At 35.8% G+C, this 26,317-nt stretch overlaps 1 protein-coding gene across 4 annotated transcripts in view; it reads right to left on the bottom strand.

Moving 5' to 3' along the window:
* PIK3C2G (phosphatidylinositol-4-phosphate 3-kinase catalytic subunit type 2 gamma) overlaps positions 1 to 26,317 on the bottom strand; it is a 432,221-nt gene that overhangs the window by 53,225 nt on the left and 352,679 nt on the right. For all 4 annotated transcript variants that reach the window (XM_049882566.1, XM_049882569.1, XM_049882568.1 and 1 more), the window contains exons 27-29: positions 19,498 to 19,687; positions 18,915 to 19,036; positions 15,409 to 15,517 (exon numbers count right to left, since the gene is read on the bottom strand). In XM_049882566.1, coding sequence (XP_049738523.1) covers positions 15,409 to 15,517; positions 18,915 to 19,036; positions 19,498 to 19,687 — 421 coding nt within the window. The remainder of the gene's footprint in view (positions 1 to 15,408; positions 15,518 to 18,914; positions 19,037 to 19,497; positions 19,688 to 26,317) is intronic.

The raw sequence follows: 26,317 nt of genomic DNA, 5'->3' as shown, positions 1-26,317 counted from the left end.
CTAAATGAATATGGTTTTAAAATTTTTAAAAACAACAGCTTTTTGTAGATCTCAGCAAAACTCAAATGTGGGAACACAGTTTGGTTGGGTACTTGCAATCATTTGCTATAACTTTCATTATATCTGTATTACTCTTTAAAAAGGTCTTATTTACTTCACAACAGAACAAAACCAGCACAGAGCAAAATTTAAAGAAGTGAAAGGAACTCTGGTCATCACCACTATCATTTGCTTGAATGATACTCCAAACACTGAAAGAAAAAAAAAGTTTACGCAAGTTTTGAGGGAAGACAGTGAAACTAAACAAAGAAACGGTAGGTAGACAAAGGACAAGGATATCTGAACTGATGCTCACAACTTCATAGAAGAGTTAGGGGGTAGTGTATAATTGGGATCTTCATTTAGGTCTATATTCTTTATCAACAGGCTGTGTGTGTGTGTGTGTGTGTGTGTGTGTGTGTGACAGAGAGGGAGAGAGAGAAATATTCTTTATCAACAGGCTGTGTGTGTGTGTGTGTGTGTGTGTGTGTGTGACAGAGAGGGAGAGAGAGAAAAAGGGACAGAGTAAGAGAGAAAGAGATCTGAGGTTGAGATCTGTGATTTACAGGTATCTCTCTGTTGGGGCTGCTCTCTGTCTTTAGACCAATCTCCCAGGCACTTCTCTCATATCAAACTTAACCCTGATACTGAACTTTAGAGCAGCCTCTTTATCTCAGTTCCTTGACAAAAGCAAGGCTGCTTCTGATCAAGCATGCCTCAGAAGAGCACATAATAATATTTGATTTTAGCAAGTTAAGGTTGTCTAGTTTCGTATTCAAGCTGTATTTTTCTACTTCCTTTTTCCTTCTTTTCCAATGACTGCAGTATATGCTCATGTCTGTATCCATAACCACATTATCACATTATAAATTTATGAATAATATAAATTCCTTCAGAGTGAAAACTGCATTCTTTTCATCTCTCTAATTTCTCTCCCACATCCAACTTAAAACTCTTCTCACATGGTAAATGTTTCATATAGTAAATGTTCAATAAATGTTTTTAAATCTTTACAAAGTTAGGCATAGTAAAATAAAATATTGTTAAATAGTTATAAATAGATATACCATAAAATCAAAAAGAGAATGTGAGTTTTAGTGTATTGGCATAATAGGATTATCTTTGCTTTCGTATGCTGCCATGTGACAAACAATTTTGAAAGAAGAAAAGTATTTTTGGGATTTAACTAGGGTCAGAGAGGAGGATTATCATAATACAGGAGTATTCAGCAAAAATATAAATTCACTTTAAATCCCTTATTTTCTTAAGAAGAAGAAAGAGAACTTGTATATACAAAAACTTCCTCTGACAAGCTCATATCACTTAAAATAATAAAACTATTAATGGTACACTCTGGATTTATATTTTCATGCTGATGTAGCCACCAGCTTTGTTAATACACGAGGAAACAGAAGAGTTGCATCAACTGTACACAATTTAAAAAACCTCAAAATAACATGATTTACTTTGGAATTATTTATTTTTTTAGGCCAATAATGTTTCAATTGATTAATCTTAAAATTAGTTTTCATTTCTTGAATATAAACAAAACTGGCTGTACATCTGAATTACTTACATTATGAAAAAACAACACAGATACCTAGTTATAACCCTCTACGTATACAGTCAACATCTTTTCAAAATTGTTTCAACATCTCCCCAGATTACCATAAAAAACTGATCACAAGATACTACTTTGGTACCCCTGGCCAGATAGTATACAATGTAGGCAATCGATAAATTTTTTTTTTGAATGGCTGAGAAAGTAATTTAAAAAAAAAAAAAAAAACTGGCAATACTTCTGTGTTCTGCAGTGCCCACATCTAATTTTTGATTTGGGATTCTATTAATATGTTTTTGCTTTTAGGTGCCGATGAATCGGTTCCAACTTATAGTGACCCTACAGGACAGAGTAGAAGCGCCCTATAGGGTTTCCAAGCAGTAGCTAGTGGATTTGAACTGCTGACCTTTTTGATTAGCAGCCAAGCTCTTAACCACTACACCATCAGGGTTCCTTCTATTAATACAGCACTACTTTATTTTGTACTATACAAAGGGTAACTGATAAGAGATGTAGGTTATATCCTCAGTTAAAGGAAGCTATCTTACTGCTTCCTAAATCCTCATTGTGCCTTGGTGGTGCAATAGTTGAAGTACCCGACTGCTAACCGGTGCAATCTACCAGTAGTTGTTCAGGAGAAAAGACCTGGCATTCTGCTCTAATAAAGGTTTCAGCCGAGTAAACCCAATGGGGTAGTTCTACTCTGTCCTATAGGGTTACTATGAGTTGGAATCAACTCAACTGCACACAACAACTTTGGGAGACAGCATGCTTATAATTTCAAGTTTTCTTAGTATGAGACTATTATGAGACAATATTAGATTCCCCTTCTAGAAACTCCAGTGTCAGATGATGGTCAAAGCATTCGCACTTAGGGCATTTCTAGGATCTGTGATTTCACAATATTATCTAATGTTTGATAACATAAATGTTCCTTCTTTTTTTTTTCCTCCCTTCTTTCTTTTTTCTTTTCACTCAAATCCTAGACCTTTTTTCAATCCAAGATAAAAACAACGTGATCCCTGAAGTTTCTTCAGCCTTTCTTTCCCTAAATACTGACCAATACAGATTAAAAACACCTCTTCTGGGGGCCTCTACCAAACCAAAATCCACTGCCTTCTAGTTGATTTCAACTCACAGCCACCCTATAGGGTTTCCAAGGCTGTAAATCTCTGCCCAAGCAGACTGCCATATCCTTCTTCCACCCAGCCCCTGGTGGTTTAGAACCACTGAGCTTTTGGTTAGCAGTTGATGGCTTTAACCACTGTGCCACCAGGGCTCCTAGGGGCCTCTACAGTAGTAGTTTAATTTAGCACATTATGAAATGTGAATGTGATGAAAATTGCAACCTACATATTTGGTGGTTTTGTTCATATGTCTCTATGTAACAATGAGTACAATAGGCAACAAAATTCATTAAGCCTTGCTACGCTAAATAACACAGCCCTGGTGGCACAGTGGTTCAGAGCTATGGCGTGTTATAGCCACCTGGCCCAAAAGGTCGGCAGATGGAATCCACCAGCTGCTCTCTGGAAACCCTATGGTGCAGCTCTACTCCATCCTATAGGGTTGCTATGAGTCGGAATAGACTAGGCGGCAATGGGTTTGGTTTTTTTTTTTGGTTTGGTGCTAAATAACACATTTGCAAGTCTCCCCTACCTGTGTATGTCTGCCTCCTTTGCTTACCCCTCATAACAGTCCTCTGCTAATACTTCCATATTCATCCGTTCTGTGAGCTTCACAGCAGATACATTTAGGAGTTTTCTATTATAGCCTGCTACTATATGAAGACCATCTTTGGATACCCTATGGGGCAGTTCTATTCTGTCCTGTAGGGTCACTATGAGTTGGAATCCACTGGACGGCAACTTTTTTTTTTTTTTTTTTGTGGTATGAAGACAAATCCCAATATTCACCCTACTGACACTGTGACAAGAACTCAGACGTCTCTGTTCTTTGCACTTACTTGCCTCTACTTTATAGGCCAAAGCCTAACACTTTCCATGGTTACTGGGTATTTTGCCATTCATCCCGAAAAGGCATTGTCTTCAAACAATTTTAACACAACAGCAAGGCAGTCCTACACACACAAAACTGACAAACCCATATGCCATCCCCTCACTGCTTTCTCTTACAGACTACTACCATATTCACATGGCCCTTGATTGTAGGGCTGTAAGTCCATAAGTGAATGGACATGACATTAAAAGGATGTCAGAGTCAGTAAGGGACATTAAGATGTCAAGATTGTACGTTCTTGAAAATGCAAAAGCACTTGAAACCAAATGAAATGAATTAAACTGCTTTGATAGTATAGGGAAGAACCCTCTGTTATAACTCACTATCCATTACCCATTGATTGAGACAGTAGACCAAATAGAGTTTTTAAATTTTTGAGAATGCAAGTACAATAGTCTAAATTCATGCATATGAAATCTATGCATAATAATTTATTACAGTCTAGCTTTCCTATTGTTTAACAACATTTTCAACTATTATTCTATATCTTCCTTTCCTTCTGCAACTGGTATTACTATACCTTCACCTTCCCTATTATATCCCATGATGAGCACATACTGCCGGCTTCTTTTCTTTACTCATAAACTGAAACATTTTGGATGTACTCTAAGTGATCTTTCTGAAGGACACAATCATGACCTGGCGCCCTGTTAATGCTCATCCTTTATTAACACCTCCAGGCAGCATTCCTGGGCTTGGCATTAGGCAACATGGCACCTGTCCCAGAGCTGGCAACCACCAGGATTCCCAAGGTCATCCTCTGTGAAACTAGGGGTTTATTCTTGGGGTTCATGCAGGATTATATGCTGGAGTGAGGAAAAATATTAAAAGTACCATTAATCTTTATTTCTAACATCAAAAATTTTTCTAAATTTTCGATTTTTTAATGTTTTAAAAACTATCATTTTTTGCATAGTAGCTTATGTATGAAATATACAGATAAATTATATATTTTGGAAGCGTAAGCTAATTTCTTTTAAGAAGCTTGAAGGATATAAAAATAAACAGGTTTAGAGACCACTGCTAAATACTTTGCAGATGTAATCTTTCAATTCTTTAGACTTTGGATAGCAACATAAATTGTACAGTCTTTTATACACTAATGATTCTGTTATCATCCATTTTTCATTCAAAATTGTTAAACATTGATAAGAATGAGTGCTAGATCTGGGGTAAAAATTGAATAAAATATAGCCCTTAAGTCCTTTAAGTTTCTGAACAAGAAAAAAGTAATGTAAACATAATGAATGCTTTGTCCTAGCAGTTCTTTTTATCTAGCACAACTTTCCCCTGAGCTGTATTTATTAACTCCTAATTCTCCTTTAAGGAGCCCTGGTGGTACAGTCATTAAGTGCCCAGCTGCTAAAGACAGGTTGGTGGTTAGAACCCATGAGCCACTCCATGGGAGAAAGATGTGGCAGTCTTCTTCCATAAAGATCACAGCCTTGGAAACCCTATGGTGCAGCTCTACTTTGTGCTACAGGGCTGCTATGAGTCGAAATCTACTCCATGGCAATGGGTTTCCCTTTAATAACTTGAATGCCATATGCTCTGGGATGCCTTCTCTAATTCACTTGGAATTGAGTTAAGTATACCTTCTTACATGTACTTGTCCTTTGATACAAAGTAGCAGCCTTGTAATAAGTCTACCAGCCTTGAAATAATATTGCAGCACAATGTTCTTGAGTACGTATTTGCTAAGAATCAAGAATACAGTAGGGCACACCCACATTTATTGCAGCACTGTTTACAATAGCAAAAAGATGGAAGGAACCAAGGTGCCCATCAATGGATGAATGGATAAATAAATTATGGTATATTCACACAGTGGAATACTATGCATTGATAAAGAAAAGTGAGGAATCGGTGAAACATTTCATAACATGGAGGAACCTGGAAGGCATTGTGCTGAGTGAAATTAGTCAGTTGCCAAAGGACAGATATTGTACAAGACCACTATTATAAGAACTTGAGAAATAGTTTAAACTGAAAAGAAAACATTCTTTCGTGGTTACGAGAGGGGGGAGGGAGGGAGGGTGGAAGCGGGGCATTCACTAATTAGATAGTAGATAAGAACTACTTTAGGTGGAGGGAAAGACAGAACACAATACAGGGGAGGTCAGCACAATTGGACTAAACCAAAAGCAATGAAGTTTCCTGAATAAACTGAATGCTTTGAAGGCCAGCATAGCAGGGGCAGGGGTTTGGGGACCATGGTTTCAGGGGACACCTAAGTCAATTGGCATAATAAAATCTATTAAGAAAACATTCTGCATCCCACTTTGGGAAGTGGTGTCTGGGGTCTTAAACGCTAGCAAGCAGCCATCTAAGATGCATCAACTGGTCTCAACCCACCTGGAGCAAGGAGAATGAAGAACACCAAGGACACAAGGTAATTATGAGCCCAAGAGACAGGAAGGGTCACATAAACCAGAAACTACATCAGCCTGAGACCAGAAGAACTAGATGGTGCCCAGCTACAACCAATGACTTCTCTGACAGGGAACACAACAGAGAACCCCAGAGGGAGCAAGAAAGCAGTGGGATGCAGACCTCAAATTCTCATAAAACCAGACTTAATGGTCTGAGACTAGAAGGACCCTGGTGGTCATGGCCCCCAGACCTTCTGTTGGCCCAGGACAGGAACCATTCCCAAAGCCAACTCTTCAGACAGGGATTGGACTGGACAATGGGATGGAGAGGGATGCTGGTGAGGAGTGAACTTCTTGGATCAGGTGGACTCTTGGGACTCTGTTGGCATCTCCTCTGTGGAAGGGAGATGAGAGGGTGGAGGAGATTAGAAGCTGGTGAAATGGACATGAAAATAGAGAGCGGAGGGAGAGAGCGGGCTGTCTCATTAGGGGGAGAGAAATTGGGAGTATGTAGCAAGGTGTATATGGGTTTTTGTGTGAGAGACTGACTTGATTTGTAAACTTTCACTTAAAGCACAATAATAAAAAAAAAGAATACAGTAGGATACCTGAGTATCTGCCTCTTACACTATAGGCCAAATGACTGACCATATCTAAACTAGGGGGAGGGGGGGACAAGGAGAAAGGAAATTGTGTCTACAGTTTGAGACAATGGTTTTCAAATGTGAGTGTACATCAGAGTTCCTTGTAGGAATTGTTAAAACAGAATGCTAGGCCCCATTCTCTGAGTTTCTGGATTAGTAGGCAGGGTAAGAATTTGCATTTCTTACAAATTCTCAGGTGTTGCTGCTGGTCCAGGAGCCATGGTTCGAGAACCACTGGTCTTAGGAGCTATGAGCTGAGCCTTTGCCATCAAGTTGATTCTAACTCATAGTGACCCTACAGGACAGAGTGAACTGCCCTATAGGGTTTCCAAGGAATGACTTGTGAATTTGCACTGCTAACCTTTTGGTTAGCAGCTGAGCTCTTAACCACTGCACCACCAGGGCTCCAGGAACTGTGAAAGGGATTTAAATCTTTCACCTTTTACACCTTGACTGTATGCAATCCAATGCAGTCATTATTGAAAGTTCTGTTTTTTCCCAGTCTTCTTCAGAACTTCTATGATACGAATTTTGGAATTTTCTTCTCTCAGGTATGTCTATTCATTACCAAACTACAATATTACCCAACTGGGAGGTGCAGCAATAAGGTGACGTACTGAATCCGGGAATCTACTTCACAGTTAGTAGGCAATTTGGAACATATGTATTAATATATTGTATTTTTAAATATCAGTAAGGTTTCTTTGACATACATTGATTTAATCAATTAGGGTTGTTGTATGCCATTGAGTGATTCCACCTAATTGTGACCCTATAGGACAGAGTAGAACTGTCCCATAGGGTTTCCTAGGCTATAAACTTTATTGGAGAAGATCACCAGCTCTTTCCTCCTGTGGAGCCACTGGCATGTCTGAACTGCTGACTTTTCAGTTAGCGGCCAGGCACATAACCATTATGCCACCAGCTCCTCATACACCATGTAATTAAAGAAACTTAAATCACCACCGTAGAAATAATCTCATTTAATATCTTTCCCAAGCTGTAAGAGGAGAAGAAACGTTGTTGAATTGACAGCTGAGAAAGTGTTATTTGGTGCTTTATTAAGTCCAAGTTATGGGATCACGTGTCTTCTTGTTACAATGCTGTGATTTACTTTAAAACACATCTGCATATACAACATGATATTATATGTGTTTCTTAGGTCAATGTATATCCCAAGTGCTGCTGGTATTTAGCCAAGGCCTGCTGCCATTTAATCAATGGCCTGTTAATGCCCCAATTAAGAATGCACAATCAGGGGCAGTGGGCTGGGGCAGCGGAGGAAATGTTTACTAGAGGGAGTTAGTACAAGTGCTTTTATTATTCATTCATAATATGATAAACACAGATATTTCATAATTAGCACATAGAATGTCAGAAATGGGTTTTTATATGTAAAAACAGTGACTTGTTGACTAGAATGGTTAATATTAGAAATGGCCTCTTATCAGTGACATTAAAGTTATTAAAGATATGTGATTAGCTAAAAATATTCTCTAAATATTCTCTGCTCTTACTTAAAAAGGTGTAAAGACCTAAGTAGTCTTGTACCTTTAACCCTTAGGCACCAGGTCCTAAATAAATCCCTAAATGAGCCTGTGTCTATCTAAAAACCTCTGGAGGAGTCTGTTACCTTGGTGCCTACCTGTCAAACTTAACATTTGTCTCCCAGGAACCTTTCAGGCAAGATGGTGACAGGAGTGCCTAATAGTAAAAGAGCTATAGCTCCTTTGAGCATTCAAAAGAACTGTAGCAACTGTGTATATGTATGTGTGTGTGTGTAAAGGGGGGATTCAAAGCCCTTTTTTGACTCATACAACAGAGGGGGCCAGAATCAGGATCTGGCATTCCTCTTCAATTTTTAGGGCTATTCTCAGAGTTACTTATGCATAGTATTAAATGGCCCACCAAGAAATCCTTAAAGTATTTTTGGAATGGGAAGTGACAATACACTTAGATTCTTCAACATAAGTTACCTATGAGAGAAGAAGTGTATTAGAGCGTAGAATGGGACTGGGGATGCAGATTGGCAGATGTCTCTGAAAGTTGATATGGCTGAAGACTGTGGTTTTTGGTGAGAGCAATATTAGACAATTTCCCCAAAATCTCCTGCTGAGAATAATTGGAAGAGCTAGACGATTTGTTTTAACTATGCTTGAAGGTATGAAAGAGCAAACAATATAGTGAAGAATTACTGGGCTAGGGTCTGCGGAAAGACATAGATTTGGGAATATAAAATTGGATTTGGTATTGGTTTTCCTTTGTGAATGTTTGCTGATTCAGGTTGGAGAAGTTGAGAGGTTGAGCAGCACTTTTGATCGTCTTGCAGAGCTAAGAGCAAAACAAATGGAATCCAAAGCTGCCAAGGAATGTCTTAGTGAATTTGCCTCACTTTTTGTTTGGACCCCAAGTGGCTACATTGGAGGAGTAAGGGTGATCCACAAATAGGCCCTCACAACGGCTATATAGTTCAGACTTGAATAATCTGAATCCCTGAAATTAAATTTCAGCAATCCTAAATTGTTAATGTCGCCAGGGGTTTTGAAGAAGCAAACATAAATCTTCTGCAGAAAAAGATAACTGTATATCTTGTAGGAAAGTCAGAGTTAAAGGCAACCTAGCCTCAAATTATTTCTGCAAAGACTACTGTAGTCCAACATTTATACAAAACAACAACAACAAAAACAGGCTCACAAGGAAACAAGACTATACTATTGAAAGCCAGGAGAAACATCAGACAATAGAAACACACACAGTGGCTCCCATTATTTCAGTTTTCAGAAATATTTTAAAATAACTGTTCTTAGTATTTTCAAAGAAATAATAGGAAAGAGTGATGTTTTCAGCAAATAACTAAAAAAAAAAAGGCATTTTAAAATTGAAAAATATAATCGTTGAAATTAACTACTCAAAGAATAGGTATAATAGTATATTAAACATAAATGAAGAGATAAATTTAATAGCCCAGAAGATAGGTCAAGGAGCCCTGGTAGCACAGTGGTTAAGTGCTTGGCTGCTAACTGAAGGGTCAGCAGTTCAAACCCACCACCCACTCTATGGAAGAAAAATGTGTCAGTGTGCTTAGGTAAAGATTACAGTCTTGGAAACCCCATTGGGGCAGTTCTACTCTGTTGTATATGGCCGCTATGTTTTAGAATCGATTTGACAGTATACAACAACAACAACAGAAGACAGGTGAGAAGAAACTACTCAGAATGAGGCATGGAGAGACAAAAGGAGAAAAAAAATACAGGTGTAGGGGTATCAACATAGAGTAGAGAGTGGGAAAGTTTAACATATAGCTGATTAAAGCCCCAGAAAAAGGGGAGAGAAGAAGACGTATAAGCAATATTAGAAGTGGTAATGACTGAGAGCTTTCCAAACCTGATGAAAGACATCATGGCACAAATACATAAAGCCCTAAAGCTAAAGCATGATAAATGGAAACAAAGTCAAATCTGAGCATATTATGGTAAAATGACTGAAGTCCCAAAATAAAAATATGTTAAAAGCAGATGGGAATAAAGAAAAAATACTTTCAAAGAAGTAACAATTAGAAGAGATGACTTCTCAACAGAATTAATGGAAGCTAGAAGACAATGAAATTATATCTTTCAAGTTTTAAAATGAAATCATTGTTACTCAAATACAATAGTCAGCAAAAAAAAACATCCCTGGAGAATGAAGGTAAAATAAAAGCATTTTTAGACAAACAAAAATTTAGTGATTTTGTCAGCAGTAAATCCATATTACAGGAAATAGTAAATAATGGTGTTCAAGGATGGGAAAACCAATCCCAGATAGAAAGCCAGGGTTACAGGAAGAATGAGTATTAAATATAGAGGTAATGGTAGACAAATACTGATTGCCTAAAATGACAATAATGTCTTATTAAGTTTATACATACAGATATAGATGTACATTTTTAGTATAGATAGAAGACTCAAATGGTAAATATACTTAAAGTGTTCTAAGGAACTTGTATGATGTGGGAATTGATATAAATACTAATATATATTGGACTTAAGTCGAGGATGCATACTTTAATCTCTGTGAAACTTCCTACAGTAAAAGAGTGTATAAATTCTGAGGCTGAAGAAGAAAAACGGAATAATAAATTTTTTTTTTTTTAAGATGAAAGGAGAAAACAAATACATCAGATAGGCTAAAATAAAGTGCTTAGATTATATATATATATAAAAAAGTATATAAATGACTATATTAAGCATAAATAATTAAGTAGTCCAAAGGCCAATTGAAATATAAAGATTATAGATTATATCACTAGATATAGAACAGAACCTACCTATATGCCACTTAAAAGAGTGACAATTAAAATATAAAGTGCAGAATGGTTAAAAGTAAAATGGTGGATAAAGTTGTATCATGAAAATGTTGACCAGAAGAAAGCTGATATGGCAATATTAATATCAAATAAGAAAGATTTTAAGACAAAAGGTGTTTTTAGAAATAGAAGAGACACGTGGATATTTTAAGTGAAAGTTTCAGTATACTAGGAAAAGATACTAATTTTACATGTGAATGCTCCTAATGATTCGGCCACAAAATATGTAAAGCCAAAATAAACAGAAAGATAGAGAAGTAATCAAATCTACAAAACATGGTGGAAGATTTCTAAATATAGCTATAGGTAACTGACGGTATAAAAAAACAAAACAAAAATCACTAAAGTTTTAGACAATTTGAACTAGTACTCATGTAGAGAACACCACATTCAGCAAGTGTAGAATACAGTCTTTAAAAATATTGATCTACATTAACCATGTGCAGAGCCATAAAACAAGTTTTCAAAACCTGGAGGTACTGAAATTATATGAAGTATGTTCTCTGGTTACAGTGAAATTAAGCTAAAACAAATAATAAGAAGAAGAGACTCCATCTATTAGAAAAATTTAAAATACACTGTTTAATAATCCATGGTCACAGGAGAATTCAGAGTGAAAATTTTTTAAATATTTGGAAAAAAATGAAAAAGAAAACATAATACAGTGTATCAAAACTTGCAGGAGAAATTACATCTTGATTAGGAAGGAGAATTTATAACTTTAAGTGTTGAAGAGAGGCGAGGTTGAAAATAAACAAGTAATCATCTGAGGAAGTTATAAATAGAAGAGAAAATTATAACCAAAGGCAGCACACGGAGGAAAATAACAAAGAACAAAAAGAAATGAAACAGAAGAAACTTACAGAGGGTCATTAAAGCCCAATACATATTTTGTTCTTTGTAAAAAATAATAAAATTTATAATCCTGTCAAGGCTCATGAAAAAGGAGTAAATGACATGCACCAGGAATGGAAAAAAAGGCATCACTTCAGACCCTACAAATGTTCCAAAGATTATGAGAGGAAAGTATGAATAACTTTGTGCCAAAAAATTAGTACAAATTTCTAGAAAACTATAACTTAACAAATAAGCTCAAGAAGAAATAGAAAAAGTGAATTGTCCCATAACTCTTAAACAAATCGAATCTCCAGGTCTCAATGACTTCACAAATCATTTTAAGACATAAAACCAATTTTACATAAACTTTTCCAGAGTATAGAAAGAAAGCAGAAATGCTTTCCAACTAACTTTATGAGGCTAGCAGAGTCCTGATTTTGAAACCTGGCAAGGACACTATAAGAAAGAAAAATTGCAGGCCAATCTCTCTCATGTACAATGGTAAAACCAAATACTAAAGAAAATGTTAAATCAAATTCGGTAACTCATGAAAAACTCATAAAAAGGATAATACATTATGATCATGTGTAGCTTATCCTATAATGCAAATTTTGTTCAAAATTAGAAAATCCAGGTTAATTTACCACATTAACAGAACAAAGGAGAAGAACCACTGATCATCCTAATAGATTCAGAAAAAGCATTTGATAAAGTTCACCATTCTTTATTATAAAACTTACCAGCAACATAGTAATCGGAGAACTTTCTTAATATAATAAAGGGTATCTAGAAAACTCTACATACTTAATGAAGAAATATTAGACACTTCCTGAATTCAGTAATAGGACAAGCATGGCCACCATCACTTCAATTACAAAAATGTATTGGAGGGACGAGAGAGTATAAGAAATGTATAAATATTAAAAAGGAAAAAAAAATCTCTGCCATTATTTGCAGACAATAGGATTGTGTAAGAAGAAAAAAAAAAAGAGATAAACTATTAAAATTGAAGTGAACTTAGCTACACCAATGTTCATTATAGCATTATTCACAATAGTCAAAGGGTGGAAACAACCCAAGTGTCCATTAAAAGATGAATGAATAAAAAAAAAAAATGTGGTATACCCATACAATGGAATCTTATTCAGTTATAAAAAGGAATGAAGTTCTGACACATGATATAACATAGATGAACCTAGAAAACATTATACTAAGTGAAATAAGTCAGACTCAAAAGGACAAATATTGTATGATCAAAATTGTAATGATGTATCTAGGACAGACACATAGAGACTAAAGTAGATTAGTGGTTATTATTAGTGGCTGGGGGGAGAGGAGAAGGTGGTGTGATTGCTGAAGGGGCACTGAGTTTCTGTTTGGGATGATGAAAATGTTTTGGAAATTGATCATTGTAGTGGTAGAACAACATTGTGAATGTAATTCACGTCACTGAACTATACACTTAAAAATGGTTAAAATGGAAAATTTTGTTATATATATTTTACCACAATAGTTTTTTTTTTTTTTTTAAAGCATACTTTGCAGAATTGTTGAATACAACAAGAATACAAAGAAGAGAGAGACTGAGGGTTTAGTGACTGGGAGGGTCCACCAGAGAGACTTCTGGATTGTTGGAAATGTTCTATTTCTTGACCTTGGAAGTGGTCTAATGCATAGTGAATCACAGCATTGTTGTTTTAAAACAGGAGCAGTCATTTTACTATCCTCTCTCAGGGTTCTGAGGTTCCAGGGTGTTCCTACTTGTGATTTCTAATCAGGTTGCAGTCATTTGGTGCTGTGGCTGGAGTCATCTCGAGTATCTGTCAGTCACACGACTGGAGGGTGATGGTGCCTGTGGGCTGGGACCTCAGCTGGAGTCTGGAACAGCTGCGGCTCCTTGGCCATCTCTCTATTTGATCTCTAAGTGGTTTCTCCACCTGGATGAGTCAGAGTAGCTCAGCTTCTTAGATGACAGCTGAAGGCTCCCAGAGTGAGCATCTTAAAGAGATATTGGCAGAAGCTGCATGTCCTTTTCTAACTTAACTTGGTAGCCATGAGGGATCATTTCCACCATCTTCTCTTTGATGAGGGAGTTACAAAACTCCTCTCGGGTTCAAGAGAAGGAGACACAGATTCCTCCTCCTGGAGTACGGTGAAGGATTTTCAGAGATGTTTTGAAGCCACTGCATGGTTACAGGGATGTTTTCTTTATGATAAAGGCTTGATCTGTCCAATTTTGTTTTATAAAATTTTCTGTGTTTATTTTATAATTTAAAAAGCTAAAACAAAACAATATGGTCCCAGTCCAATATGGAGGGTCAGGATCTCCCAGAGTAATGAGAGACATTGTGTTCTTACTGTTTTTAGTTCCTTACTACTCTCTTCTAACGTTTAGCTTTTAAAAAAAACCCAAAAAATCCACTGCCGTCGAGTCGATTCTGACTCACAGCGACCCAATAGGACAGTGTAGAACTGCCCCATAGAGTTTCCAAGGAGTGCCTGGTGGATTTGAACTGCTGCCCTCTTGGTTAGCAGCTGTAGCTCTTAACCACTGTGCCACCAAGGTTTAGCTTTAGCCCTTAACAATCTGGCCCCAACCTTCGTGCTGGTTTTATCTTCCTAGCACAGCTTCCCCACAAAAATGTTGAGATTCAAAGAATTGTGCATTTGCACTTTTCCATAGATCCCAGTAGTAGGCAGAATCATGGGTCACCAAGATGTCCACATCTTAATCCCAGACTTATAAATATGTTGCCTTGCATGGCAAAAGGGAATTTGCAGATAAGATTAAGAATCTTGAGATGGGGAGATTATCCTGGATCACCTGGGTTATGTAATAACAAGGGTCCTTATAAAGAGGGAGGCAGAGGGGCTGAGTTAGAGAGAGGGATGAAGATGTGACCAGAGAAGCAGAGGCTGCAGTGATATTATTGCTGTAAGGCAGCCACTAATCAAAGAATGCAGGTGGTCTCTAGAAGCTGAAAAATGCAAGGAAACAGATTTTTCCCTAGAGCTTTTAGAAAGAACCAACCCTGCCAACTCCTTGATTTTTGCTCCATAAGACCCATTTTTTGAATTCTGACTTCTAGAAATGTAAGAGAATAAATTTGTGGAATTTTAAGCTACTAATCTGTAGCAATTTCTCACAGCAAAAATAGGAAACAAATACAATCTCTTCCTTTTTTTCCATTTATGACCTTGCATATATTGTTTTGTTCTATTTGAAACACTTTCCTGGGCCAACTCTATTAAATCCTATCCAGTATTAAAGACTCAGCCCACAGACTTGCTTCTCCTGAAACCTTCTTATCATCACAGTTGGCAATACTTCTCAATCCTCGAAAACTCTGGGACACTATGTAGCACTGATAGTCCACTTATCACATATTCCTTCATTGAAGTTATTTGAGGCCAAGGTTTGATAGCTTCTTTGTTGTTCCATAGTTCTTCATTCAGGAATTTTACACATATTACACATACAGACTCTAAGACTGAAAGAATATTACCATAAAATATTTTAAATCTTTCCAGTAATAATACATGAAACAGTGGATATTTTATGTAAAAATGCAAAAGGAAATTGTAACATACGTTTGCAACTTCATGCAATCCATTTAATATCTGTTGCATGTAATGATTTAGATCTCTGAACCTTTTGTGGTCTGAATTTGTAAAAGGTAAGTGCCACCAATGAGGAAACCTGTTTTAAAAGAAAAAAAATATATATATCTTTATTAGTTTGAAAATTGTCCTCTGAATTTTAGGATTGTTTATGAAGTTACAGCTGCATCAGATAGAAGGGCCAATATAAATATTTTAAAAAGCTGTAGTGTACACGGTTAATCCTGAAAGTTTTATAAATATAGCTGTGGTCACTTGTACTATTTTAACTGCCATCAATATTAGTTTAATTTAATTTAATTTACTAAATTATTTGTCCTTTTTTTACTGTATTTATGACAGACCACACGTTTTTGTCCTTTAAGTACATGTGGGGGCTTACTTTCTGAAATTAATGATCCTTAATTTTCAAAAAGGTCAGTTTGAATTGTTTCTTCTGGATTCAGTAGATACATTGCTACACTAACTAAATTAAATATTTTAAACCCTGGCCTCAGGGGATCACTTAGATAGTGATGACTCAACTACTAAGTGACATATGCTTCCATCTGGCCTTAGACTCTTAGAACAAAGCAGCACTCTTCCCTGGAGTCTGACTTTGAGGATTTCCTCTGCAGTATATGGTGACTCGTCTTGATGGGTTAGGTTTGACGAATTACTGGGTGGGATGACGGAATAATCGGTAGCATTTGGCAACACATCTTTGCTGGTTAAATGCACCCTTTTAGGAACTATCTATCTTCCTCTTACTGCAGGTTGGCTGCTGCCTCATTCATACCTCTGCTTCTTGGTCAGGACTACTAAAGTCTTTTGCAGCTCTAAAGCTTAAGTATTAAAATTTTTCATCTTTATTTAGCTATCGTGAAAACTAATATCAATATGTAACTAATAAAAATATTACATGGAATTTATATATTTATTAAAAATAAAAGGTAAAATTTGTTAATGTATTTGGTACATAGATGGATTGGGCTAGTTTTAAAAATTAGTTCATATAGCTGTGGACAAACTTTATTGCTAGAAAAAAACAGGATTCAACATCTATTCTATTCTATATATAGATGTAAAACCCAACATATATAGGTGTGTGTACTAAAAAATCATGTTTAGAAATAAGTCCACGAGAATTGAGGAATTCTGCTATAGTACCAAACCAAAATCCAATTGCTGTCAAGTCGGTTCTGACTCATATCGAGCCTACAGGACAGAGTAGAACCACCCCATAGAGTTTCTACAGAGCTGCTGACGGATTTGAACTGCAGACCTTTTGGTTAGCAGCCATAGCTCCTAACCACTGCGCCACCAGGGCTCCAGAGTGTTATTCAATTGTTTGAAATATTTTTTGAGTTATATGCCAAATATATCATGGTGATCAGTTATTGAAAATTATTTTTCATGGTCTTTTACCTGACAGTTTCATCAAGCACGCCCTCAATGTTATTGAGAACAAAGATTTGGAAATACTTGACTTGAAAATAGATTTGATACCTGGTTATTAGAGTAATTAACTTTTCAACATGAATGCCAATATTTTGATTTACCTTTTTCTTTCGTCCTCAGAGGTTTTTGCATCTTGAAATAATGTTACAAAATAAGATTCTGTATGATTGGATAAGAACAATTGTAAAAGAGGAAGAGAGAATGGAAATTAACCCTTCTCAAGGAGATAAATCCTAAAGAAGACCATTAATTTTAAGGAAAATTTCCATGTCTGTGTAGTGTTGGAAGGTACCCCAGTGGTACAGAGAGCCGATGTGATGATCACTGTTATATACTATAACTAATTTGGATTTTATTCCTCATGACTGTGACTTTCTGATCATACTTCCCAGACTGGGTTTATGTAACTCTCACATGGTTTCTTTTATTAAATTTAGGAGTCAGAGGAAATCTTGCCCGCATCCTTTATTTACATGCAATTCCGAAAGGCTTAGCCCCTTTGGGAGTATCGACATACAATATTGTTCAGGGCACATAGGACTAAATGTTCCTCCTCTCCACAGATTGCTTGAATGGTTTTATAATCAGTTTAGGTACCCTTGCCAGCAAGTAGTTATGATTACAGCAGAATCTTAACTAAAGCTGCAAATCAAGAAGAGGCACATGGAGAAAGATTGTTAGCACTTTTAAAGTTTTCTGTTACAGTTACATCTTGGAGAGGTAAAAGTTTAGAATGGAGAAATTTTTAAAACAACAAAAAAGGGCAACCACTTAACAAGGGTTAACTTATATATGATTAATTAGTAGGGTACAGTGGCTATCACTGATGTTGAATTTAATATGTGAAGCCAAACTTTGAATTTTTTTTTGCTAGCAACCTCTTTTTTTAACTCAAATATTTTATCAGTTTATTTTTGTAAGTAATTCTTAAACCTGATGTAGTTTTAAAAGTTTCTAGAATGTTACTTCTCCCTCAGTCTCTTGAATATGGTCTTTCCAGGGTCTTGTCTTTTTCATGTTTAAAGCATCTGTATTTAAAAATCTCTGTGGCACCTGCAAGTATAGTTTTTTTTGTTTTTCCATGAATGTGAACTTTACAATTATCTATATTGCACATATCTTTCTATCCGCTGATGGAATTATATATATTTATATTTTCAAAGGTGAATAAACCTGAAAGTCTAGTAAAAATCCACATATACAAAGTTTGTCAGGTAAGGCATGGACATCCACATTGCAAGAGGACCATTTACTTATAAAAACTCCAGTTTAAATAAAATAACTTTTGATTTACCTAAGTTCTAATACACAATTTTGGAGGAGCTTACCTTTTTAAAGTCAACATACACCCTTGTAATACGTGGTAGTCTGTTATTTAAATCTGGCTAGTTTTAAAAGATGGATTTTAGAAGGTTTATTTGAACAAGTTATTTTCATTATATTTTTAGTTTGCTTATGCTTAATATTTTTCCCATTATAACATGAATAGAGGCAATGATTTTTAAAATTGCTTCAAAATAATATAATAAATTTAGATACTCCTAGCCAAAATTAACAATTAATGACAATAAAAATGAGTTATTAATGTACTAGTTGATATTAATCAATTTTAATTATTTTTGTATAGAAAACAAATATCTCAGAGCTTTTTATTTGCAGCTGTTGGTTGAAAGGGAAGATCTATCCAATTTAATTCTGTGTTTTCAATTTCAATTTTATTTGCATAGAAAAAACTGAAAATATTAAATTTAAAAACAGGCAAAACAATTTACATGATAACTGATGAAAAAGCAAATAGGTTCTGAATTTTTCTGTCTACAAAATCAATGGCTGGAAGCAAAAAGAAAATTACAAATGTTCTATTTTATGAGACAAAAGATTCTTCACTCTGAGAACAATATAGACTCAGAGATAGGTCAATGGCATTGGAGTCAGAATACTGTAGATCACCAATAGAAAATACCGTAACCATAATTTTCCCTTTGCTCAAGAACAAGTACTAAGGGCAAAACAATGTGCGGAGGGCAATGCCTTACTCTGGGAGCGTGAACGATGCAAACTGCTTCTGAAGTTGATTGTGAAATTTTGAAAACTGGTCAAATGATTTTTCTGTCAGGCTTGTTTGATTGTTACTGCGTGTCACCTGGATCAGATACAGCTGCATAAAGCAAACAGACCGAAATTAAAAGACAGCAATGTCTACCTGCAGTACTTTGTAATACATTCTAAAATTTGGTTTCATATAAACAAAAGCTAAGAGAAGTAATCTGTAAAGGCAGAATCAGCTGTAAACACAACATATAAAGATATCATCAGCTCATGTGCTGGGAACAGACTGCTTAACTTCTGCTGTTCTTTTCTCGTGGACACCGTAATTAGCTCTTGATTTATATTCTACCACTAGGCAGGAACTGTTCTCTTTGATGGTTCTCTACTAATAGCTCCGGTTGTTATGATTTCTCCTTATAACATCCTCCTTAATGGCACTTCTGCTCAAACTCTGTTTTCATTTGCATAGTAAAAAAAATCATGGTCTAAGGAAGGATGAGTAATATATTGGAAGGAGATCTGAGATGAAGTAAATGATACTTCAGACAAGATGACAGACTTGATACTTACCTGACAGTGTTTCCTGCTGAACCCTAAAATCGTTGCTCTTTGAATTGACTTGGTTGTACTCAGCATACAGGATTCCTGGGGAAAAGTCTGTGAAGTAGATTTGGCAGGGCTTACCGCTGACATTTGTGCCAGTGTGTGGATCAAATTATTCAATTTAACAGGGAAACACTCCAGACTTTCCTTTATTTTCCTAGAGAAATAAAAAAAAAGACAGTAACATTCCCCTGCGTTCACTCGTTTCACTTACTGTTTTGTTTCCTTGTGCTTGTTAGATGTGAGGAAAAAATCCAAGAACGATGTAGGTTTATTTGGAGTCCAACTATTAAAAGTTATTTTATAAACTTCAATTTCACATATTGAGTGGTCAGCAAAAATAAAAGAATCATGGTGAGATATAAAATTTTATTTGTAATACTGTCTTTTGTCTTTTTTTAGGTTTATTTGTTTTATTGTTTTTATATTTCGGGCTTATTCTTTTTTTTAAATAATATTTTATTGATATTTTGGTGAAAATTTACACAGCATGTTCCTGTTTGACAATGTCCACACAATTCATTCAGTGACATTAGTTACATTTATCAGAATGTGTCAACATTCTCTTTGTATTCAGTTTGTTCCCTTTCTAGTACTCTAGTTTCCCTGCCCCCTTACCTTCGTATCTTTGCTTTTGAGTAATTGTTGACCTTTTGGTCTCATATTGCTGGTTTTTAAGTAGGGGACCAATCTTGTGTGTAATATCCTTTATTTTGTGTGCCACTTTGATATTTTGCTAAAGGTGATCTTAGGGAATAGGCTCGGTTCTAGGTCTATAGAGTGTCTCAGGGATAGTCTCTGGGAGTCATCTGTTCTCTACCATTCCAGTTTGCCTGGCTTTTTTTTTTTAATAAGAATTTGACTTCTGCTCCATATTTTTCTCACTTTCTACCTGTGACCAACTATTGTGATCCTACCTAGTCAGAATGGTCACTGGTAGAAGCCAGGCAACATCTAGTTCTTCTGGGCTCGGGGTAGATGAGGCTGTGGCCCATATAGACTTGTTTCCTCTCTGTGCTTTTGGTTAACTTCTTATTGTTCTGCTCCTGGAGAGTAGAGACCGGTAGTTGTGTCTTGGATGGCTGCTCACAAGCTTTTAAGATCCCAGATGCTGCTCACTTCACTAGGACGCAGATCATGATTTTTGTGAACTATGTTATGCCAACTGACTGAGTTGTCCCATGAGGCTATGGTCCTAAGCCTTCAAACCCAGAAAACCATCGTTGGAAGGTGTTTGGTTATGTCTAAGGAGTATCCACATTTGTGTCTTCAGTGAATATATGCCTGCACCCACATATTTGTATTTACCCTGTTCTCAGCTCTGTACTCACCTGTATACCAATTTGTTTCTACCCAGCTGTATATGCTCAATCATTTTTACTGTGGTTATAATATGCTCACCACATCCATTTTTGATGCTGCTTTTTCCATCACCAAAAAATAACTAGTTTCTACAGTATAAAGCATACTTTTCCCACCCCCTTCTCTCTCTGGTAACTACCAATAAACACTGACCTATGTTTATCAACACTTATCTTCTTATAAAAGAGGAATCATACAATATTTGTCCTTACGTGCTTGACTTATTTCACTTAGCATTATGTCCTCCAGGTCCATCCATGTTATATGTTTCCTGGACTCATCATTGTTCTTTATGGTTGCATAGTATTCCATTGTATGTATGTGCCACAATTTGCTTATTCATTCATTGATAGGCCCTTCAGTTGTTTCCATTTATTTGCTATTGTGAATAAAGCAGCAATGAACATAGCTGTGCATATGTCTGTTCATGTTATTATTTTTAGGTCTCTAAAAAAAAGGGTATATACCTAGGAGTGAGATTGCTGAATCATAGGTTAGTTCTAGTTTTTTAAGAAATCACCATGCTATTTTCTATAGTGGTTATATCATTTTATAGTCCCACCAGTAATGGATAAGGGTTCTAATCTTCTCACATCCTTACCAACATTTGTTATATGTTTTTGTTTTTTTTAACCAGTGTCATTTTAGCCAGGGTAAGATGGTATCTCATTGTAGTTTTGATTTGCATCTCTTTAATAGCTAATGAAAATGAGCCCTGGTGGCACAGTGGTTAAGTGCTTAGCTGCTAACCAAAAGGTCGCTTATTCAAACCCACCAGCTGCTCCTTGGGAGAAAGATATGGCAGTCTGCTTCTGTAAAGGTTTACAGCCTTGGAAACCCTACGGGACAGTCCCTGGAGAAGGACATCATGCTTGGTAAAGTGGAGGGTCAGTGAAAAAGAGGAAGACCCTCGATGAGATGGATTGACACAATGGCTGCAACAATGGGCTCAAACATAGCAACGATTATGAGAATTGGCACAGGACTGGGAAGTGTTTTGTTTTGATGTACACAGAGTTGCTATGAGTCAGAGCTGTCTCCACAGTATCTAACAGTAACTACACAATGGCTAATGATCATGAACATTTTTTCATATCCTTGCTGGCTGCCTGGATATTCTCTTCGGTGAAGGTTCTGCTCATGTCCTTTGACCATTTTGTGATTTGGTTGTTTGTCTTTTTGTTGTTGAGCTGTTGCAGTTTTGTATAAATTTTAGAGAATAAACTCTTACTGAATAAATCATTTCTGAAGATTTTTTCCCAGTCTGTAGGTTGTCCGGCTTTTTTTGATGAGCATAAGTTCTTAATTTTTAAGAAGTCCCATTTATCTGTTTTGTCATCTTCTATTTGTGCATTGGTTGTAACATTTGTTATCCTATTTTTACAAAAGATTAGATTCCATAGTTTTCTCCCTATGCTGTCTTCCAGGAGTTTTATGGTTTTAGGTTTAACCATTAGATCTTTGATCCCTTTCGAGTTAGTTTTTACGTATGGTGTGAAGTATGGGTCCTGTTTCATTTTTCTGTAGGTGGATATCCAGTTTTGCAAGAACCTTTTATTAAAGAGACTGTTTCTGCCCCACTGAATGGCCTTTGACTCCTTATCGAAAATCGGTTGTCCATAGACGGCTGGGTTTAATTCTGAGTACTCAATTCTGTTCCACTGGTCTACGTACCTATCATTGAACCAATACTAGGTTGTTTTGATTACAGCGGCTGTACAGTATGTTTTGATACTGGAAAGTGTGACGCCTCCTGCTTTGTTCTTTTTCTTCAATATTGCTTTGGCCATTTGGGGTTTCTTTCCTTTCCGTATGAAGTTGGCCATTAGTTTTTCATTCCGGTAAAGAATGTTGGAATTTGTATCAAGATTGCATCGTATCTGTAGGTTGCTTTAGGTAGAATTGACATTTTCACTATACTAAGTCTTCCAATCCATAAGCGCAGGATGTCTTTCCATTTTTGTAGGTCTCTTTTTGTCTCTTGTAGTAATGTGTTATAATTTTTCCTGTATAAGTCTTTTATATTCCTGGTTAGGTTAATTCCTAGGCATTTTATCTATTTGGGGGCTATTGTAAATGGTAGTTTTTTCTTGATTTCTTTTTCATAGTTGTTTTTGTTAGTGTAGAGGAATCCAAGTGATTTTTGTGTGTTGATCTTGTACCTTGCAATGTTGCTAAATTATTCTATTAGTTCCAGCAGTTGTCTTGTGGAATCTTTAGGGCCTTCTATGTATAGGATCATGTCATCTGCAATTAGAGATAGTTTTATTTCTTCCTTTCTGATTTAGATACTTTTTATTTCTCTTTCTTGTCTTATTGCTCTGGGTAGGACTTCCAGTACAATATTGAATAAGAGTGGTGATAATGGGCATCCTTGTCTCAAAAGGGAGGCTTTTAAAGGGAGGGCTCTCAGCCTTTCTCCATTGAATATAACGCTGGCTGTAGGTTTTGCATATATGCTGTTAATTTTTTGAAAAATTCTCCTTCTGTTCCTATTTGCCGAGAGCTTTTATCAGGAAGTGGTGTTGAATTTTATCAAATATCTTATCCACATCAATTGATATGATCACATGGTTCCTTCCTTTGTTTTATTTATGTAGTGAATTACACTGATTGATTTTCTAATGTTGAACCTCCATTGTAATCCTGGAATGAATCCCACTTGATCATGGTGTATGATTTTCTTGATATGTTGCTGATGTCTGTTGGCTAGAATTTTTGTTGAAAAATTTTAGATCTATGTTCATAAGGGGTATTGGTTTGTCAATTTCTTTTTTTGTAATGTCTTTGCCTGGTTTAGGTATCAGGGTTATGCTGGCTTCATAGGAAGAGTTTGGTAGTGTTCCTTCCTCTTCTGCGTTTTAGAAGAGATTGAGTATGATTGGTGGCAACTCTGAATGTTTGGTAGAATTCCCCATTGTAGCTATCTTGTCCTGTGCTTTTTTTTCCTGGCAGTTTTTTGATGACATCTTCATTTCTTCTTTTGTTATGGATCTGTTTAAATTTTTACCTCTGTCTGTGTTACTTTGTGTAGGCAGCATGTTTCTAGGGATTTGTCCATTTCATCTAGGTTTTCAAATTTGTTGGAGTACAATTTTCCATATTAATTATTTATGATCTACTTTATCTCTGTTGGATCATTTGTAATGTCACCAATTTCATTTCTGAATTTGGTTATTTGTCTCTTGTGTTTTTTTTTTTCTTTTGTCAATCTGGTGAGTAGTTTGTCTATTTCATTAATCCTTTCAGAGAAACAACTTCTGGTTTTGTTTTTTCTACTTCATTTACTTCTGCCCTGATCTTTTATTATTTTCTTTTTTCTGGTAGTATTTGGCTTCATTTGCTCTTACTTTTCTATTTGTTCAAATTGCTGGTTTAAGTTGAGGATCATTCTTTTTATATTTTAATTTAAAACTATTCAAAATATTTACATAATTCCAAAAGTTAAATCTACAAAATAAGGTATATTCAAAAAAGTCTAGCTCCTATCCCTGTACACTCCATCCATTTCCTTCACTCACCCTATATTTAAACATTAAAAAATATTATGGTTCAATATTCATTGTATAATTTTTTTAGTATTTCATTTTACTTTGGTTATATGTGTGTTATCTTCCCAACTATCTTAGAAAAAATTAGCATACTATATTCAATATATAAGCATTTCATATGAAATGTTTTGTACTTTGAGGTCTTTTTTTGGGGGGAAGGTATTTCTGTTATTTATCTATTTAAGAAGGCTTGCATTTTTATTCTAATGGTATACTATCTTTATGCAATGCCCTTGGTCCTTCTTTTATTTTGATTATTTTCTTTTGATTCTCTATTAAGAGAAATATTGAAGCTAGTAACCTTTTTTTTTTTTCCCCCTCCTTCACCATATTGCACTAGGAAGACCTCCAGTGCAATATTAATTGGAAGGGGTGATAGCAAACATTTTGTGTTTGTTCTGCTCACAAAGAAAAAGCTTTCAGTGTTTCACTATTAATTATAATGCTTTCTGTAATTTTTTAGCTATAGGTTAAGAATGTTCATTTCTATTTCTAGGTTTTTTTTAATGAATGATTTTGAATTTTATCAACAGCACTTTCTGTAACTATTGAGGTGATCATATGATGTTTCCCCTTTAATTTGATAACTACTGAGTTTTGAATGTTTATCTTCTAGCCACTTATTTTACTAAACATTTGTTATTCCCAATATATTTTCTTTTTACTGATTCTCTGGGATTATTTTTATTTACTGTCTTATTCAATATAACAAAGCTTAAATATAGAGTTTTACTATTAATATAAAAACCCACAGCCATCGAGTTGATTCTGACTCATAGCAATACTATAGGACAGAGAACTGCCCCATGGGGTTTCCAAGGCTGTAATCTTTACAGAATCAGACTGTCAGATCCTTCTCCCACAAAGTGGCTGGTGGGTTTGAACTGTAACCTTCCCAATAGCAGCTGAGCGCTTAACCTGTGTGCTACCAGGGCTTCATTATGTTTTTTCTGATATTATCCAGGAAAATTTTCACATGTATGTATGATGTTAATTTAAATTTTCTCATATTCCCAGCTTACTGAAATTTTCTAAGAGAAATTGATATTAGATGTAACCAAATACTGCTTTTCTGGGATGGCATCTATCAAAGTTATGCATCGCCTTCCTGAAAACCAATCTGTCATATCCTCAATTTTGACAACATAGTTCAGTAATGTTTAATAATTTTTTCCTCAAGTTTATAACAATTCAAGATCATTTAGCTAGTTCAGGTCTTAGACCTTGTTGGTTAAACTTCAAGCTTTTCATTATTACTCATCAATGTAGTAAAAATTTGCAAAGAAATTTAAAATATAACTCTCATATGACTCTTTTCCACAGTATTCATTACGTTTAAAGATGTACTTTGAATTTATGGGTACACAGTGAAGTTTGGAACATAAATTTCTTTCCTCATCAGTGCTTTAAAGACAAGAAGATAATAGTGATTGTTGTTGTGAAGTCAAGTCAGTTTCGACTCAGAGTGACCCTATATGACAGAGTAGAACTGCCACTTGGGTTTCTTGGCTGTAATTTTTATGAGGGGCAGATCACCAGGTCTCTTCTCTCATGGAGTGGCTGGGGGGTTTGAACCACCATCAGCGGCCAAACGCTTAGCCATACCAGTCATGATTAATGGGGACCCTACCATTCATTCGACAAACAAGTACTGAACACATTTCGTATGTTGGCATGGAAAGCTCTAAGATAACAACATGTACCCATATCTCATTAAGACATGTCTATGAATCATGAATATTAAGTTCTGATGTCCTCTCTCTCACAAAATCTCAAGGATGTTCATTTCTTATTCTTACAATTAAGATGTAAGAAGACTGAAGATTAAGGGTAAATCTTTATGAGAATACCATAATTTTTGGACAGACCTTCAC

The sequence above is a fragment of the Elephas maximus genome, chromosome 4 (assembly GCF_024166365.1).
Source record: "Elephas maximus indicus isolate mEleMax1 chromosome 4, mEleMax1 primary haplotype, whole genome shotgun sequence".
NCBI lineage: Eukaryota > Metazoa > Chordata > Mammalia > Proboscidea > Elephantidae > Elephas > Elephas maximus.
Note: the sequence above shows the minus strand (reverse complement) of the source record. Positions and strands in the feature narration are given on the sequence as shown.